Genomic DNA, 17,788 nt, shown 5'->3' with positions numbered 1-17,788 from the left:
CTCTCCTTGTCCCTTTCCTGTTCCCCTGAGCTGCTGCCAGAATGCAGCAGCAGATGGCCGTCACTGTCCTGGGGACATACAGGGGACACACTCACCTCCCAGGGCATGCTCGGTCATACTGAGACACAAGGACTCCAGCCGATTGTTGATGTCAGGTTCAGTCACAGGAAGCTGGAACTCTGCAAGGGACCAAGGGCAATGTTGGTGAAGGGGGTCTGAACCGTGCACAAGGCCCTCTAGCTCGATCTGCTAGGATGAGGGTCTGGCATCCCTCCCTCAGATGACTCAGGAACAACCTTCAGGCCAGTATGAAGGACAACCGACCTCTGAGTGCTAGACATAGTCCTCCCTGGGCACAGGTGTCTGGAAGAAACTGGTGGCTAAAAATAGCCAGTCATAGTCAGTCTATCACTCTCACTCTGCTCAGAGCCCTCCAGCAGCTTCCCATCAGAGTAGGAGCCAAGCCCGGGGTCATGGCCAGCAAGGCCCCATATGATCTAGCCTCTTGACATTTCTCTGTCTTCATAAACTCCCCCCCCCTCCACCACCGCTACAGCCTTGCCCAATCCTGAGCCCATTTCTACCCCAGGGCATTTGCACTGCTGTGTACTCTGCCTGGAGTGGCAGTCCATGGATGCTCTCCTGGCTCACTCTCTTCCTGCCTCCATGGCTCAGGTTCTACCATCTTCTACTGTATACCCTTATACGTACATACATTATCCCTTCCCCTTCTGTCTTTTCCTTCCTGGCCCCCATCCACATCTGACATATTGTGTTCCTCCCGTTGAGTGCTCCCATCTCTGGAGTAGGTCTTAGAGTTGCTCCCTGTGCCGCCAGCCAGCCTACGGTGTTTCTGCTTCATTAATAAGAGTTACAGGCTAGGAACCTGTGCCTCTTCTCAATGTGAGATCGCTGGACACTTTAGATGCACCAACTCCTTCATCTGCCCAACAAAATGCAGTTCCTAAGTGGGACTCCGAGAGGCTCGGTCACCCATCAAGGCCAACCAAGCTGACACAGATCTGGGACAAGACCTGGATCTGATTCCAGAGTCCCGGTCCTTTTGCAGGTGGCTGCAGGTGACAGTCGCCACTCCTACTTCAGTAGGAAGGCTGAGAGACCAATTGGAGCAGGCGCTAGGGTTCTGGCTCCCACCCCCTACCACGCCATTGGTGCCTCCTCCAGCTCCCCAGCGGGAGGCAGGCTGTGGAGCCTCCTCTGCTTTCTGACTAGGGCTCTCAGGCTCAGCAGCAGTCTACATCCTACAGAGCCTCCACATGTCTCAGCTTCCTCAAGCACCCCGCAGACAGCCACAGTGATTTCCTATCTCTGTGGGTCCCAACACACCCAGCCAGACTCTGCACAGCTCATCAGACATATCTGTGCAGCAAGGAAAAGGACAGGATCAACAAGTTGAAGGAACCAGGTACTAGTGGCTCACATCTGTAATCCTAGCTACTCGGGAGGCTGTGATCTGAGGATTATGGTTCGAAGCCAGCCTAGTTAGGAGAGACTGTGAAACTCTGATCTCCAATTAACCACCAGAAAGCAGGAAGATGCAAGTAGGAATGCCAGCTGAGACACAGAACCCAGGCCCTGAGAGTTCAAGCCTCAGTACTGGTACACTGGCGCCCCCCTCTCCCCGCCCCAAAATAACCTAAGAACTGTGAAACCCTGAGGGCATGGGGGCAGAAAAATATCCCAGACATAGGGTGTGGCCCAGGTGACTGAGAAATCTCCACAGTACCACTGCCTTCCTCTGTGACCTGGGAAGCTGTCTCTGTCCTTGGGTCTTAATTCTACCTAACCCACTTCAGGAAAGGGAGAGGGAAAAGGGAAAGCAGGGGGAAAGAGAGGAAGGGAGAGAGGGAAGGAGGGAAGGAGGGAGAGACAGAGGTGTGGGATAAGAAATGGGATAGGAAGTTGAAACCAATGACTAAACCAGAGCATTTGTTTAGCGATTCATTACAAGCTTCTTTGGAAATTTGGGTTTCCCATTTCCAGCTAATTCAGAGGCAGATGTCGCTTCTATTATTTAAAATTCTCAAAGAGAGGCTTGGCCAAAATGGATTGATAGGCGTGAGCACTGGGGAGCAGTTAGTGCTCTTCTGGTTACTAGTTCCAGCATGGATGGCTTTAGAAGGCCAGTGGGCCAATTCCTGAGTGGCTGGGTGCCAGTGGGGTGTCCAGGGAAGTTGGAAGCCAAAGAGAATGGCAGGAATCTCTCCTGCCTCTATCCATTAGTTGCTGCTCAGAGCAGGGGTGCGGGGCAATTAGACAATTCTAGAAGGCAGAGTATTTTCGTATTTTCATCCATTCATGTGAAAATCATATGCAGGCAAAAATTAGCAGCCTTTGGGGTGTGAAATCTATAAAATAGAAACACCATTTTATATATAGCTAGTTAGCAAATATGAAGGGAAAAAAAACAAACCTCAGCAATTATAACCACCCATATGCTCATTGTAAGACTGCGTTTACTCTCTGGTACTCCCCTTTAAACAAACACTGTGGAGAGACTGGGATAAATAAAGATGCTCGACATTTGCCGAGAAGTGTTTCAGCTGCAGGATTTCTTGCCAACACACAGCAAAATGCCATTTTTCCAAGCCTGACTTTCATGTGTTCCAGAAAGAGGGGCGGGGGGGGGGGGGTGGGGGGGACTGAGAAACACAGGGCTCTCTGCTCCAAAATCCCCAAACCGCCGTGGCTGCTCTTTTAGGTAGTGAGTGAGTCTGCGGGCTTTGTCATTCCCCACTCTTCACTCTGCCACACTGGGGAGCTGTGACCCACCGCTCTGGAAGCAACTCTGAAACAATCAAGCCCACATGTCCACCTAGCAAGCTCCTAAGGGTGTAAATTGTGGTTGTTTTTGTGCTGGCACTGGGGCTTGAACTCAAGAGTTTTATACTCTTGCTTGGCTTGTTCAAGGATGGCACTCTACCCTTTGAGCCATACCTCTAGTTCAAGGCTTTTTCTAGCCAATTGGACATAAGAGTCACGGATCTGTCTGCCTGGGATGGCTCCGAAACATGATCCTCAGCTCCTGAGTAGCTAGGAGGACAGGTATGAGCCATCAGCGCCTGATTGTGAGCTAAAACAAAATCTGTAAGTTGTTGTACAAATGAGTGTCCATGCAACAGCTGTGTTTTTGATAAAGCCAGGTTCATAGCAACTTGTTGCACACAGAAACTGTGTATGGCTCAGTAGGGAGAGTCCCAGAAGGACATTTGGTGGCTCATGGTAACTGCCACACCTCTGCTACGGCTCCCGCTAAGCCAGAGGGCTCCACAGAGGCAGACCTCAGCCTGGAAGAGCGGAGGAGCTGCCCCTCACGGTGTCTTCTCTGTGGCAGGCCTGTCTCCATAGCTCAGACGCCATCTTTAGCACCGGCTGAGTCACCGTGATTCAGAGATCTGAGTTTACCCAAAGTTTCATGTATCTTGGAGTCTCAAGATTTATTATGCTTCATTAGTAAAATCTCTGCAAATATTCTTGCGCCCCTCCCCCTCAAACAACAACAAGAACCACACCCTTCCAAATCGGAAGAACTCCCAGTTGCCAACATTTCAGACAAGAGATAGATGCTCAGCTTGCCCTGACATTCTTCTTTGCCTCAGTCTTACATATTGCCAGGATTTAGTGAGGAACTCAGGGGCCAGACTAATTTGACTTCTTAACTATCTTTTTTCATACTTTCCCACAAGTATGGAGTAGCCCAGTCTCAGGTCCAGGGGCAAGAATATTCCAGAAGGGAGTATCTCTCCCTAAGAGGTATTACTCCAGGGTCCAGGGTCCACTTGAGCCTGTATGGCACATTGACACTTGAGGTGTAATTTCTCAGCATTGTCCATGAGGCATTGAAGCTGTGTGACCAATTTTTTCCTTCTCTTCTTCCTTCTTTCCCTCCCTGCCTCCCTTCCTTCCCTCTCTCCTCCTTTCCTCTCACTGGGCTTGCTGACTGATACTCTACTACTGAGCTGTACCTCTGACCAAGAAGCTGATTTTCTTTTGTTTTTAGTATTTTAGGACAAGGCACAGACTGAGACATTTTGGAACGAACCTTTAGAACCCCACTTTGCCACTGCCAGCGCAGCTCTGAGTGTGGGTACCCAAGAAGCAGGTTGTTGGAGAGGCGGGAATAAGGCGGGGAGACAGGCTGACTGTGACGGGGACAGCACTGGAGCTCCGCCATGACAGATTGAGGTAGATGGTTGACAAGGCAAGGTGGACACCAGGAGAGGGGGCAGGCAGGGAGGTGGGTCCAGGGCAGCAGGCAAGCTGGCTATCATGGAGCTGGCATGGCAGGTGGCAGAAGAATGTGATGAAGGAATGGCACCCCGGAGGCTGCTGGGGGCAATGCAACTTTCCTCTGGCGGCCTCCTGGCCTCTGGGTCCTCTGGGAGTCACCTTGGTGAAACACAGTGGTATGATACAGCACCAGATGACACGCTATCAACTTTACCCCATGGGGACATGGGGTCTCATGGGTTCTTGGCTGTGGTAAAAAAGATTCATTTGCCAAGGCAAAAGGTGAGGAGCAAATATTTACCAGGTAATTTAAGATATGTCCTGTTTGGGGGCCTCTGCATGGTATTTCCTTTCTTTGTATTTTTCCCCAGTGGGTCTGGGTTCTAATGGCATGCCTCCTCTCTCAGCATTTCTTCCATTATTGAAGTTTGAACACAGCGCCTTGTGCTTGACATGCAAGTGCTCTATCACTTTAGCCAGGCCTTCAACCCTTTTTTCTATGGCTATGATGATGATGATGATGATGATGATGATGATGATGATGATGACTGTGCTAGTCTCCTGGGGCTTGAACTCAGGGTGTGGGCTCTGTCCCTGAGTTTTTGTGCTTAAGGTTAGCACTCTACCACTTTGATCCACAGTGCCATTTCCTGCTTTTTGATAGTTATTTGGAGATAAGAGTCTTCTGGACTTTCCTGCCAGAGCTGGCTTTGAACCTTAATCCTCCAATCTCAGCCTCTAGAGGAGATTGTATAGCATTACAGGTAGTAGCCACCAACAACTGGTTTGTAGTTATTTTTCGCATAGGGTCTTGCATTTTTCTCTAGCTTCAGACTACAGTCTTCCTACCACTCCCTTCTGCATACCTGGATTAACAGGGGGTACACCACTATGCCTGATTTGTTTGTTGAGATAGGGTGACCGTAAGCACAGCTGGAATCCTCCTGATCTCTGCCTCCTGAGTAGCTTTCTCTGTACTCTTTCTAAAGGCAGTCCTCTGTTAGGAATCTGGAACTAACGCTAAAGAGGAGAAAAATACGATCAGGCCTAGTGTGTTGTACTCCAAGGTGTGCAGCATTCTAAGGAAGGAAGGTTTGAATCATGTGCCAGCACCTGGAGGGGCTTTGCTGTGATGAACAGAGCATCAAGAGCAATACCATCTTATCCTTCTCACATCCAGGTATTGTGGTCCCAGGACTGGCTGGCAGGTGGTTATTATACAGGGAAAGAGATTTCCAGAAGGCAGGCCTGTAAGGCTGCCCAACTCATTCTGTTGGTGGTTTTCTTGTGAAATCTACTCTAAGGCTTCTCTGACCCTGGGGGAAGAAGGGACTTCTATAGTCTCTAAGATCCCAAGAGCAGCTGAGCCTGGATCAGCAGGAACACAGCTGCTTCCAAGAGAGAAAGAATCACTCTCCGAACAATTTCCCAACGAGAAAGAACCCCTGGCTCTGTGAACAGCTGGGCACCCTGGCTGTGTCACCCTCTTGGTGAGTGTCTTAGACCTTGTGCTTCTCTGTTCAAAAGCCCTAGCTGAGGAGAGGGGTTCTATCCTCCCAGGGGCCAGTAAGATGCAGGAATCGCTGCATGGCGCTCCTGCTGGTCCTGAGACACACAAAGCCTAGTCAACTAGAAATAAAGTGAAAAGCCACCCAGGATGGACCAAGGCCAGGAGAGAACACAGCACCTTGTGCACCTGAACAAGGTTGACTGGTTATTGACCCAACTTGGAGATGCATTCTGGCTGCTATTCTCTGTATTCTTTGGAGAGAGCCAAAGGCTTCCATTGTAATAAGATTATTTGTAAGTTCCCAGAATCAGCACTTTCTCAGAATGCATTGTATTCTTTAAGATTTGGCCAGCGACTTCAAATAGATGCTTTTTGCAGACACCTAAGAGCTGGTGGGGGCAGGGGGTGGATTCAGGGGTGGGGGGAGAAGACTCCCTTGTATTGTAAGGCAGCTTTCTGAGTTTTTAATTTGGAATTGATCGTACATCTCTATTCCATTTTGCATTCCCCATTCGCATGAGCATGAAAGCTACTTTCACTCTTCCTGGTGTCTGCCATCTTGAGGTAATACCTGTAGTCCAGTCCTAGCACCTGGCCACCAGCCTCAGAGGTGCCCATCGCTAACCAGGTGACATTGCTGTTCAGATCAAGGCCCTTCTATCTTCTGCCAGACACCTATTTCTCTGAATTAGCCTTATCTGGGCCAGGCTTGGAGGAAGAGTGGTTGTCTCCGTGAAGAGGCTGCCTCCTCTGGAAGCAGGAAAAAGCTCCCAAGGTAACTTCTGGTCTTGACAACAGGTGTGTTTTTGGCAAAGGCAGAGGATATAATTGCAGCCAGGGGCAAGGGCTGCAAAGCAGCCTGATTTTGTGTAGTCACCTTGCTCTTCAGGGGGAATTTGAGGTCTGCCTCACCCATCAGGGCCTCATCCTGAAAGGAGTCACCCAGCATGGTACAGAGTACTGGACAGCTCATCAGTTTATCTGCAATCCAGAAGTTTGGATAATTGTTCTCTTGCTTTGGACACTATTAGAAATATTGTCATTCTCAGCTGGACACAGTAGCTCATGACTGTACTCCCAGCTACTCAGGAGGTAGAGATGGGAAGGACCAAGATCGAAGGATCAAGATTCAAAGGCAGCCTGAATCTATCTCCACAAGCTCGGTGTGGTGATTCATGACTGTAATCTTAGCTATGTGAGAGGCATAGATACAAGGTCTCAGGATTGAAGTCTAGCTGGCGCCAGTGGCTCACACCTGTAATCCTAGCTACGCAGGAGGCTGAGATCTGAGGATTGCGGTTTGAAACCAGCCCAGGCAAGAAAGTCTGTGAGACCCTTACTGCCAATTAACCACCAGAAAACCAGAAATAGCACTGTGGCTCAAAGTGGTAGAGCACAGTGCTATTCCTAAGCGCAAAAGGTCAAGGACAGTGCCTAGGCCCTGAGTTCAAGGGAAAAAAAAAAAGGATTGAAATCTGAGCCCTGCCTTGCCTTGAGATAAAAAGGGTCAAATTGCATTTGAGAAAGAACCTAAAGTAAAAAGGTCTGGGATGTGACTCCAACAGTAGAGCACTTGCCTAGCAAGTACAAGGCCTTGAGTTTAAACCTCAGTTTCACCAGGAAAACCAAAAACACACCACTGATGCTACCAACTACAACAACCCACTGTTAATTGCTTAAGGCCTAGTTGGAGATGCTCAGGCAAAAGATTCATGGGGGGGGGGGGGGGGGGGGAGATGAACTCCCAAGGGCTCCAGAATTGTAAGTTCCAGTGTGTAAAAGTGAATTTTAGAGACTGGTAGGTGGCTACTTTGCAGGAAAACCGAAAATAGACTGCGTTAAGTGGTCACCTCTGGAACAAGAGCCTGGGGAGAGGGTTGGCTAGGGGAGGGTGGGCTCCTTTTTCCTTAGGAGCCCCTCTGTGTCATTTGATTTTTCAAGCACAGGGATAACAGGTTCCGGAAAATAGGAGGGGATAATAAGAGGGTGAGAAGGCTCTGAGGCCCTAATGGCCTTCAGAACGAATGGCCACTTGGCAATTATGTGCTTTAAGACAGTGGGGAGAAACCAAGGTATGGGCTAGAATCCAACGCAACAGACTCCCAGTGACCAGGGATGACCCAGCTCGTACAATGGTGACCTCCTGGCCCTGCTTTTCCCAGTGTAGATGGGGGAAGCTCAGGGAGAGTGTAGCAAAAACAATGAGGAAGATGGATGGCTGGGGAAAGAGACTCAGGAAGGAAAACACAGGCCAGAAGTAATCAAGAAGGCCATCACTGAATTCCAGGCTCTGTAGAGGTTCCCTGAGACTACAGGACAGCTGGGATACAGGCCTGGGATTGGGGAAGGTAAACACTCATTCACAGGTGAGCCCCTGGTGCCTGGGACAGCTCCAAGTCTTGTCCAGGTGCACTTTTTATGGGAGATGGATGCTACATAATTCTGCATGCAAAAAGGGTTGGGCTCCGTGACGTAGGAAAAAGGACTTTGCAACCCTAAATTTGAAAGCATTTCTTCTCTGGAAAAAATAGCTGCCAGTATGGAAATGGAGAAAAGAGGCTTTGGAACCAAAGGAAGCAAATGAGAAGAGTTTTAAGAGTTAGGCAGAGAGCAAGTTTCCTAGGTGTGGGGCCCTGTGGCTGATGCTTCCTCTCCTGACCAGCCTTCTCCAGGGGTGCATCCTCTCTCCTTAGCATCTCCCCCCCCTCGCTTTCTTGCCTCTAGGGTACCTCTCCTTTGTACAACCCTGCATGACCCTCATGGAGAGGAATCACAGTCTATTTAAGTTTGAATCCAAAGTCCCCAGTCTGAGCTAACAGGTCCTTGCTACCCCCGCCAGACTTTTGGGCCTAGAATATGACATATTCTTTTATTCCGTGTGTGTGTGTGTGTGTGTGTGTGTGTGTGTGTGTGTGTGTGTGTGTGTGTGTGTGTGTGTGTGTGTGTGTGTGTGTGTGTGTGTGTGTGTGTGTGTGTGTGTGTGTGTGTGTGTGTGTGTGTGTGTACTGGGGCTTGAACTCAGGGCCAGGGTGCTCTCCCTCCCTTAGCTTTTTCTGCACAAGGCTGGCATTCTACCACTTGAGCCACACGTTCACTTCTAGGTTTTTTTCCCTTGGTTAATTGGAAGTAAGAGTTATGGACGTTTCTACTCAGGCTGGCTTTGAACTGGGATCCTTAAATCTCATCCTCCTGAGAAGCTAGGATTACAGGCATAAGCCACCAGCTCCGGGCCATCCCTGGAGTTGTCTCTAACTCTGCCTGCCCTTTCCCACTTTACAATCTGTCTTCTGAAACTCAGCTCCAATTTCAAGAAGCTTTCTGGGCTACCTGAGGCCACCAGCCAGCTCCCTTCTTTAGACTCTGGTAGGGCTTGCTGTCCAGGGTCCTCTTACCACCTCTGGTGGGCATTTCCAGTAGGCACCACACATCTCTTGTTTGCTGCCTGGCTGGCGGAATCTACCTCGGTGTTGTGTTGTTTGTGTGGTTCTGCATTCTTCCCAAGAATCTGGAGGTCGCTGCTTGCATAGGGAGAGGGTTCAAGGACCTGCTGGCAGTGCTTAATTCTGGATACTGCATCTTAGAAGGCATGGTGTTTGGTGGAAATTGACTTGAAGTGGGCCAAGCTGTTCTTAAGCCAAGCAAAGGAAAGATGGCTGGGTCTGATGAGTATGGCTTTCCAAGGCAATCCCAAGCCAGCATCACTATAATCAAATTTTCTCTGTCTCATTCTCACTTTTTCTACACACACATACACACACACACACACACACACACACAGAACTCCTCCAGTGATATCGCTGGCTTAATCAATCAATCTAGGAATATGACGCATTATCAAAAACATCCCCGTCACATTGCACCTGACTCTGAGGCTCCACGGAGCTGGCTCCCAGCCAGGCCGCCGCTGTTCATGCTGGCAAGGCACGGTTTAAAAAAGGAAAGACTTCTACCAGCTCGAAAGAATGCGTGGTGACAGTTGAGGCTCAGCACTTTCGGGCTGGGTCACCGGGGCATCTATTCTGGCATGGGGGGGGGGGGGGCGGGAGGAAGGAAAGGAGAAAGATCAGGCACCCGCTGGGCCCTACCTGGCTGTTGGAACATCAGCATGTTCTGTGGTGAAGTGTGCACGGGCAGCGAGCGGGTCCTCTGCACAGTGCTGTGCGTGCGGCTGGGCATGCTGTTGCTGCCGCCTGGGTTGGCGAACCACAGGTTCTGGAGAGGAAGACAGAGGGAAGGGGGATGGGGAGGGACATTAGTCTAGACACCCTGGGACAAGTAGGGGCGGGAGGAACAGGCTCCTCCCTCCCTCCTAGTCTAGGAGGCAAGGCCCTGGGGGACTGGGCCATCTAATGATGTCTAGGGAAGGCTCTGGAGGCCAGAGCTCCCCATCTGTGCAGTTCTACCAAGAGGATTTCGCACATTTGCTCCTGCATTTGTTCACGGACCCCCCTCTTACGTTCCCTGTCAGCTGTAGCTTCTGCTGCCACCAGCTAGCTCCCCATCTCCTATACTGCTTTGACTACATTGGACACTCTTCCCTGTCACTTTCCAGGGAAAAGGGTGGAGAGGAGTTCTAGAAATGTTTGCAACAAGCCGGATGCTGGTGGCTCCTGCCTGTAATCCTAGCTACTCAGGAAGCTGAGATCTAAAGACCTTGGTTCCAAGCCAGCCCAGGCAGGAAAGTCCCATGAGACTCTTATCTCCAATCAGTCACAGAAAAAGCTTGAAATGGAGCTGTGGTCTCAAGTGGCAGAGTGCTAGCCGTGAGTACAAAGCTCATGCCCAGGCCCAGAGTTCAAGCCCCAGGACTGGTTAAAAAAAAAAAAAAAGAAAAGAAAAAGGAAAAGAAATGTTTGCAATAAGGAGTAAGAAATGACAGGGCTCTTATTTGAGATGCTTCAGATTGATTCTTTGGCCAATCTTTAAGGTGAAAAGTAAGATCTGAGCTAGCAGCAGGCTGGCCCAACTCAATTCCTATGTTTTGGAAGTGACCTTCTCTTAACTGGATTTGGACAATGATCAGAAAATGGGGCTTTCTCAAGTCTTGGGCTGCTCCTGGTGGTGGTGGGAATCCTGCCCACCTGTCCTGGAGTTCATTTTCTGGCTTATAAAGCCAATCTCTCACCCTTATCCTTTCTCCCAAGAAAAGGACACCGGCCTGCTGTGTCCCTCTAATCCTAGAGCTAACCTGTGCAGCCTCAATCTGTACCGTTGAGGGCATGTGGGGGGAAAAGGCGCAGGGAGGGGTGGGGGAAGGAAGTATAGTTCAGAGATGTCAGCTCTAGATCTTGCAGCAACTATCCTGACCAGCTGGGAATGACAGCCTCTCTCAGATTCAATCCTGCGTGGTGGTCTCCATCATAGCTGGGACCTTGGCAAAAGAGCTATTTGTTACAGATCAAAACACAAAGAAAGCTCCTTGAATACCATCCCCTGCAACCCAGAGTTGGGAGGTGCTGAGGTGTGTTGGAGGTCAAAGCTCAACACGGTGTCTTTGTATCTTTCTAAAAGGGCCCCTGGGCAGGATATCTCGGGTGTACAGCCGGGCTAACTGGGTGTACAGCCGCCCAGGCGCAGCCTCAGGGTAACTCAGTCTCCCAGGGAAACCATACAAACAGTTCTGGTTGCCTGCGAGGCACGGGTTCCACTGCTTTTTTTTCCTTCATACCCTGGGGTCATCTGGGAAATCAGGAAGCCTCAGACCCTGAGGCTGGCAAACCTCCAGCTGGGGGGGGGGAGAGGGGGAGGAGGGTGGAACAAACCTGTCTTCCTTGCTTCATGATGGTGGGGTTGGCCGCGGTGTGGCGCTGGTTGGAGCTGACAAATCCACTGGTGCCCAAGAGACCCAGGCGGGCGGAAGGGACATTGCGAGAAGGGATCTGGTACTGGCGTGGGTTCCGTCTGCCCATGCCACCACCCACAGAGCCAGCCGTCGGGAGGGAGTTAGACTGCCCAAAGCTCCGACTGCAAGAATAAGAGGAAAGAACGCAGAGACCATCAAGTCCTTAGTCACTCACAGAGAACCCAGGCACCTCCCTGGGATAGTCCACAAGTGGAGAGGTCTATGGGAAACTGTGTTAGCCAGGGGTTGTGATCAAAATGGCAGCTGCCACCCGAGAGCATGTGGCTCATGTGTCACACACCTGCTCACAACCCTGAGAAGTTTAGGGCTGTAGGAGAGCTTGATAATTTTGCTAAGGCCACACAGCCAGCAGGGGGCAGTGCTGCGAGGTAGGCCCCGGTGAACTGGCATCCTGTTTTGCCCTCTTGAATTCCCTGTCTGAAAGAGTGACTTTCAAACACACAGCCAGAAAGTGGCAGAGCTAGGACAAGAACGGAGGTGACTGTCCCAGCCGGCCGTCAGTCATGCCGTGGTACACTTCTTACCAGAGTGGCGCTGCACACTTTGAGGGATGGAGACTCTGGAAGGCTCTAAAAACAAAGGCCAAAGCCTGTCCTCTTTAATTCTGGGTTCCTGGTGCAGTAAATGTTGGGTGAATGATTAAGTGAATGAATGACTCAATCTCTACCATCATGATGGTCCTCTAAACTCCACAGCCTACCTCATCTGTGGGTAGTGGAAGTATGAGATGATGATGCACGGTGCTCTAGGCCGAGGTTATGGTCTGCCTCACACTCCCTGCAGACTGGGCTTTTTAAAGGCCAGTGAGGCTCCCAGCTTCTCCTGGGTCCAGGCAGAAAGCTGCTCCCCCCCCCAGGGTTGGGTGAGCTCAGCACTGAAGAACTCATGTTGTCCACCAGCCTCAGTTCTGGGAGGCTGCAGATGGGATTTCAGGAACCAACACATTTTTTCCAAGAGAGTCAGAGGTTTCAGGGGACATGCATTATCTGCCCATGGCCACTAGATGTCGCAGACTTGCTTGTCCAGCTACACTGGGGAGTTTGTACCAAGCCTGAGAGGAGATTCCGCAGCCTGTGCAGACAGGCTGACGTAGCTTCAACCAGAGGAGGACCAGAGGGGCCCTGCAAAACAGTCATTTCCTGAGCCAGGCAGAGTTGTGCATGTGTGTGGGAGGGGGTTATCTGGGCCTGCAGCACAGAAAAGCTCAGAGCAACATCTCCTTTCTCCCCTGGATTCCTAAATGTCCTAGGAAGGAGAGGGGCCTGGGGAAAAGAATTCTAGAATTCTAGGCTGGGTTCCTTTCTACTTCCAAGCTTTTGTGGCCAAAGAGTGTGTTCTTGATTTGCATCCAAAGAGGAGGATGTTGGAGGCTCCTGGTGTCTTTGTCTTACCCCTTCCCACTTTTCCTTTTTTTTTTTTTTTTTTTTTTTTTAAAAAAAAAACATGAGTAATAAGACTTTTAATTTGCCAGAGAAATTAGGGACAGGGATCTGTGTGACATATGTCATTTACAATTTACATGTGATCAGAGACCTCCTTTGGAGAGAGGATAGTCTCTCCCGGGAAACAAGGAAAGTGATTTTTTTCTTTTTGCCCAGTTCCCCTCCCTCCCCCCCCACCCCGTTTCCTTTTTTCTTTTTTTTTTTTCCAAACTGTGAAAACTAGTTCCTTGATTTCTGGAGTCAGAATTTTAGCCACCTGGCAGATGATTCAGGATTCTGCTAAGATGTTTTTCCTTATTTAGTGTGGATAGTTTTTTTTTTCCCCCTCACTTTCCGTTTTGGTATGATTTTTCAAAAGTTATTTCATATGCAAAACACAGCAGTCAATGAATGTTGCTAAAATGACTGTGCTTCCAGGAAGGCAAGACTTTCTGTTTTTTAAAAAATTTATTTTTGAGTCTTGCTGTGTATCCTAGACTGGCCTAGGTCAGCCTGCCTCAGTCTCCCAAATGTTAGGAGGTGTTACAGGTATGTGCTACCATGCCTGGCTCAAGGTAGTATTCTTTAGGGGTTAAGTGTGAAGAGGATTCTGTTACCGGAGAAACAAGTCACCTCAGGACTCCTAGAGTTGGGACTCATCTGTTTGGGAAGGCCGAGTAGAATCTAGAATGTTGTGGGGAAGGATGTGATGGTAAGAATTTGACCAACCCATTCTTCTGATGGGAGGGCTTGTGATGGTCTCAATGGGTTATCACAAAGCCAGATTTACCAAAGATTTCCACAGCTGGCACCTGAATGAATACTTAAAATCAAGATTGCTCAGCTTAATGAAATAATTGTGCTTTCTGGGGAGAGAACAAAGTTACAAAAGTAAGTTTTCCTCCTCATTCTGTTCTGCCCATCTGTGTCTCTCTTTTGCTGCCTTAATCTAACTGATACCACTATTACCTTGAAATGCATGAAAAGTCTTTGATAAAATAACATTAATAAGAAGCAATTAAGCTAGGATTTGTGATAATTCAAGCAGGGACGGAGTTGTGGTTACCTTGGTATTATGGGAGAAACAGGTCTTCAAAGCAAATTAATAGCATAAAAAGATCCCAGAGGAAATAGTCATAAAAACAAAGTATTTTCCAGGGTTTTAGCTGCATTCAACTGAACAGCCACATCTGGGGCTGGATTCATTCTTTCTTATGGAATCCACAAAAAGAGATCGATCAGGATTCCCACCTGGCAAAACCAATCCAAGAAATAACTGATAACTCTGGAGAGGTTGAGGCTAATACATGAGCTCGGCCCTGAGCAGGGCTCTCTGAGGATGATGAAGGGCCAGCAGGGCTCACAGAGACAGCAGACAAGCTTTGGGGAGAAGAAGCAAAGAGCGTGAGAGCCTCATCTCCAACTTTAGCAAGCCAATGCCTCCTTCTTCCTCTTGGAATTTACATTTCCCAGCACCTGGTATTGCGGTCAGGTTCTGGCATCTACCCTTGCTTGACGGAAGTCATGCTGACTTTAGAGGACGGGAGGGGTGGCAGGATTGAGGTAGGAGGCTGAGGATCAGATTTTGTATTTCATTCAGGTCTTGAGTTATCTTCAGGGAGTAGGTGGAGCCTAGGCCAGCCACCAGGGCTGTAGTCCCATAGGACTTGGGGCCAGGGAGCTGACTCCAACTTTACTGGAATGTTCTACTTTCTTCTTCCTTTCCTTTTCTTTCTTCTTTCTTTCTTTCCTTTCTTCCTTTCTTTTTCTTTCTTCTTTCTCTCTTTCCTTTCTTTCTTTCTTTGGGTGTATGCTGGTACTAGGGTTTGAACTGAGGGCTTTACTCTCGTATTTGGCTTTTCTTTTCTGCTCAAAGCCGATGCTCTACTACTTGAGCCATACCTCTAATTCTGGCTTTTTGCTAGTTAACTGGAGCTAAGAGCCTCTCAGATTTGCCTACCCCAGATGGCTTCGAACTGCAACCCTCAAATCTCAGCCTCCTGAGTAGCTAGTGTTGCAGGTGTAAGCCACTACTCACCTCCAGCTTGGAAAGTCTTTTCTGAGTATCACTTTGAGCCCAGGAAACTCTCTTGGCTATTCCATGGTGAAGAGCACCGAGCCAGGACTGGCACTGTGGCCTGCCTGATCCAAGTCCTGGGTGCCACTGTCTACTGAGCCATCTCTAAATTGGGGTTATGAATAGCAGCTCTACCTCATAGGGTTGTTGCAAGGATGAAAGGTATTTTATTTTTAAAGTGCTTGGCTATCAGTTGGCACATTGTATGTGCTGAATAAATGTTTGTTCAATAGACAACAGTACTATATGCAGGAATATGATCATTTTAAGATCAATCTTTCACGGAGACTTCCAATTGGCTTTATCTCCCTCAATAATATAGAACAGTGATGTCTTAAGGTACATTTATGCCAACAAACACCCCTAAACTGTAACACTGAAGCTTCTCTATACACACTAAGGAATAAAATGAACTCAGAACTTGTTAGGTGCAAGGAAAGACATTATTAGCTATCTGCTCATGTCTCTAAGTTGTAAGCTAGAATGTGGATTCTCTTTTCTCTAATGACTTCCCTGTTGTTCCAGGCTGAAGTCCACTCTCCTCCCACCTCTCCAGCCGAGCTTTCCTAAGAACTAACACTCAGCTCACCTTCATTATGCAATCAGATTCTTCAATTTAAATCCATATTAAGGTAACAGGTTCTAAAGTACCCCCAGGCTTATTTTTAACTGCATCCAAGAAGCTGAAGTACTATGAAAAATCATTCTAGAATGGTTCTGCTCTACTATTAAGACTGCAGCTTGGACCAAAATAGACTAGCACTGGGCTCTTCACCCTGCCACCAACTATAATTAGCTTGTCTGCAGCTAGAAGGGAGGGGAAAAATTATACTAGCACTTAAGGTGCTGATAGAGGAGCCCACTCTGGTTGAGGTCCCTGTTGTAGATCAGCTACCCATGTTTGCCGGGATTCATGAATTCATAGCCGCTCTGTCTTTCCATGCTCCTCTAGACTAGCACCATCACTCTGACAGTGTGAGCTGAGTTACAGAAGCTCACATTCGGTTCTACCTCTGGGAATTCTCTCCCTCAACAGCCCTTTCCCAACCCCCACCTTGTAAGGGGTGAGATTTGGAACTGGCCACAGGACATCTGTATGAACAAGGATGAACGATCAGCTAGATTCCTGCCTCTAAAATGCAGGCATGCAGGGAGGAACCAGGGAAATCACCGAGCATTACAAAAGACAAAACCCCAACATACTTTCTTTGCTGTCGATATCCTGATATGTCTAGAAGGGTTTTCCGAGGGAAGGACCGAAAGAGCTTCTGCACCTGCTGTTTCCATGACAACAATCTTTTTTTCTGCGTTTCTGTAAATGCCTGCAAAAACAAAACAGGACTTTTAAATGGGTGACGCAGCCTGGTATTATAGGGAGAAACATACAATTAACAGGGGAACACATTGGTGTCTCTGCAGTTGCCTTTTGGTCACCTGTTTTCAACCTGGTCCGAAAAGCAGTCAGCTTCATTTGGATGCTGGCTGCGAAGATTCCAGTTACACAGCACCGGAAGCACCTGGGAAGGTAGCTACATGATGCTTTGAATGACCCTTATATTTCTGGTTGCATTTCTGGCAGATCCATACCCATCTTCCCGGCCTCCGACTCCTCTTTGGACTCTACTCATTAACCAAGAATGAATTGTAGAATCGATTGCTGGATACCCTGGCTTTTGCAGGCTCCCTGAATTTTCATAATCAATGAAAATTTTAAACCACTCCAAAAATCAATCTGCTTGATGGGGTGTGGTCACCCTGGAGTGTTCTGTGGGTACATACCCTCTGGGTTTTAAGGTGGTTGCTGAGCAATCTCTACTTAAGTGGTCCTATGTCCTACTAAAACCCCAGTGCACTGGCCTGGACTAAACCTTGTCTGGAGTTTCATAAAAAGGGATAGATGCGATGCTTGCAATGCTTTTTCTAGTAAAACTGGTGTAGGGATGTTTTGTCTACTGCTCTACAACACACAACTATGATGAGTTTTTTAAAAAAATAAAAAATATATATTATTATTTTTTTTATTGGTCATGGGGCTTGAACTCTGAACTTGGGCGCTGTCCCTGTGCTCTTCAGCTCAAGGTGAGCGCTCTACTGCTTGAGCCACAGCGCCACTTCCAGTTTTCTAGTGGTTGATTAGAGATAAGAGTCTCACGGACTTTCCTGCCCGGGCTGGCTTTGAACCGCAATCCTCAGATCTCAGCCTCCTGAGTAGCTAGGATTATAGGCGTGAGCCACCGGCACCTGGCAGGAGTTTTTTTTTTTTTTTTTTATGTACAGTTTTTGCACTCACCACAGCCCAGGGACCTCAAATTCACAGTATATTGACATCAGCCAACGACACTGTTAAATGCAGGTTCCTGGGCCTCTCCCCCATCTCAGAGCCTGACTGAAAACATCTGGAGGCTTGTCTCAGAAGATGGGGTTTGTGGTAGGTATGCTGATGATTCTGAAGGAAGAGCATGGGTCCAGGGCCTTCCAAGCAGGTATCTATGAGTCCCCCTATTCAATGTCTAAAGCATGTGAGCCATGGGATATCTACCTGATTTGATTGATTAGCAGTCACAATGCCAGATAACAAATCCCAAGTGGTTTTATCAACAAGGCATGAAATCTTTCATGTGGCAATAAAATATTACTTAGAGTAACAGGCCAAATTACTAGTTCCC

At 48.5% G+C, this 17,788-nt stretch overlaps 1 protein-coding gene across 6 annotated transcripts in view; it reads right to left on the bottom strand.

Moving 5' to 3' along the window:
- The window catches only part of Samd4a (sterile alpha motif domain containing 4A), a 227,698-nt gene that overhangs the window by 3,583 nt on the left and 206,327 nt on the right, over positions 1-17,788 (bottom strand). For all 6 annotated transcript variants that reach the window (XM_042682597.1, XM_042682599.1, XM_042682600.1 and 3 more), the window contains 4 exons: positions 16,326-16,444; positions 11,524-11,725; positions 9,847-9,973; positions 96-179 (listed from right to left, as the gene is read on the bottom strand). In XM_042682597.1, the coding sequence (XP_042538531.1) occupies positions 96-179; positions 9,847-9,973; positions 11,524-11,725; positions 16,326-16,444 (532 nt within the window). The remainder of the gene's footprint in view (positions 1-95; positions 180-9,846; positions 9,974-11,523; positions 11,726-16,325; positions 16,445-17,788) is intronic.

The sequence above is a fragment of the Dipodomys spectabilis genome, unplaced genomic scaffold (assembly GCF_019054845.1).
Source record: "Dipodomys spectabilis isolate Male_0828 unplaced genomic scaffold, ASM1905484v1 ptg000073l, whole genome shotgun sequence".
NCBI lineage: Eukaryota > Metazoa > Chordata > Mammalia > Rodentia > Heteromyidae > Dipodomys > Dipodomys spectabilis.
This window is presented reverse-complemented; position numbering and strand designations above follow the sequence as displayed.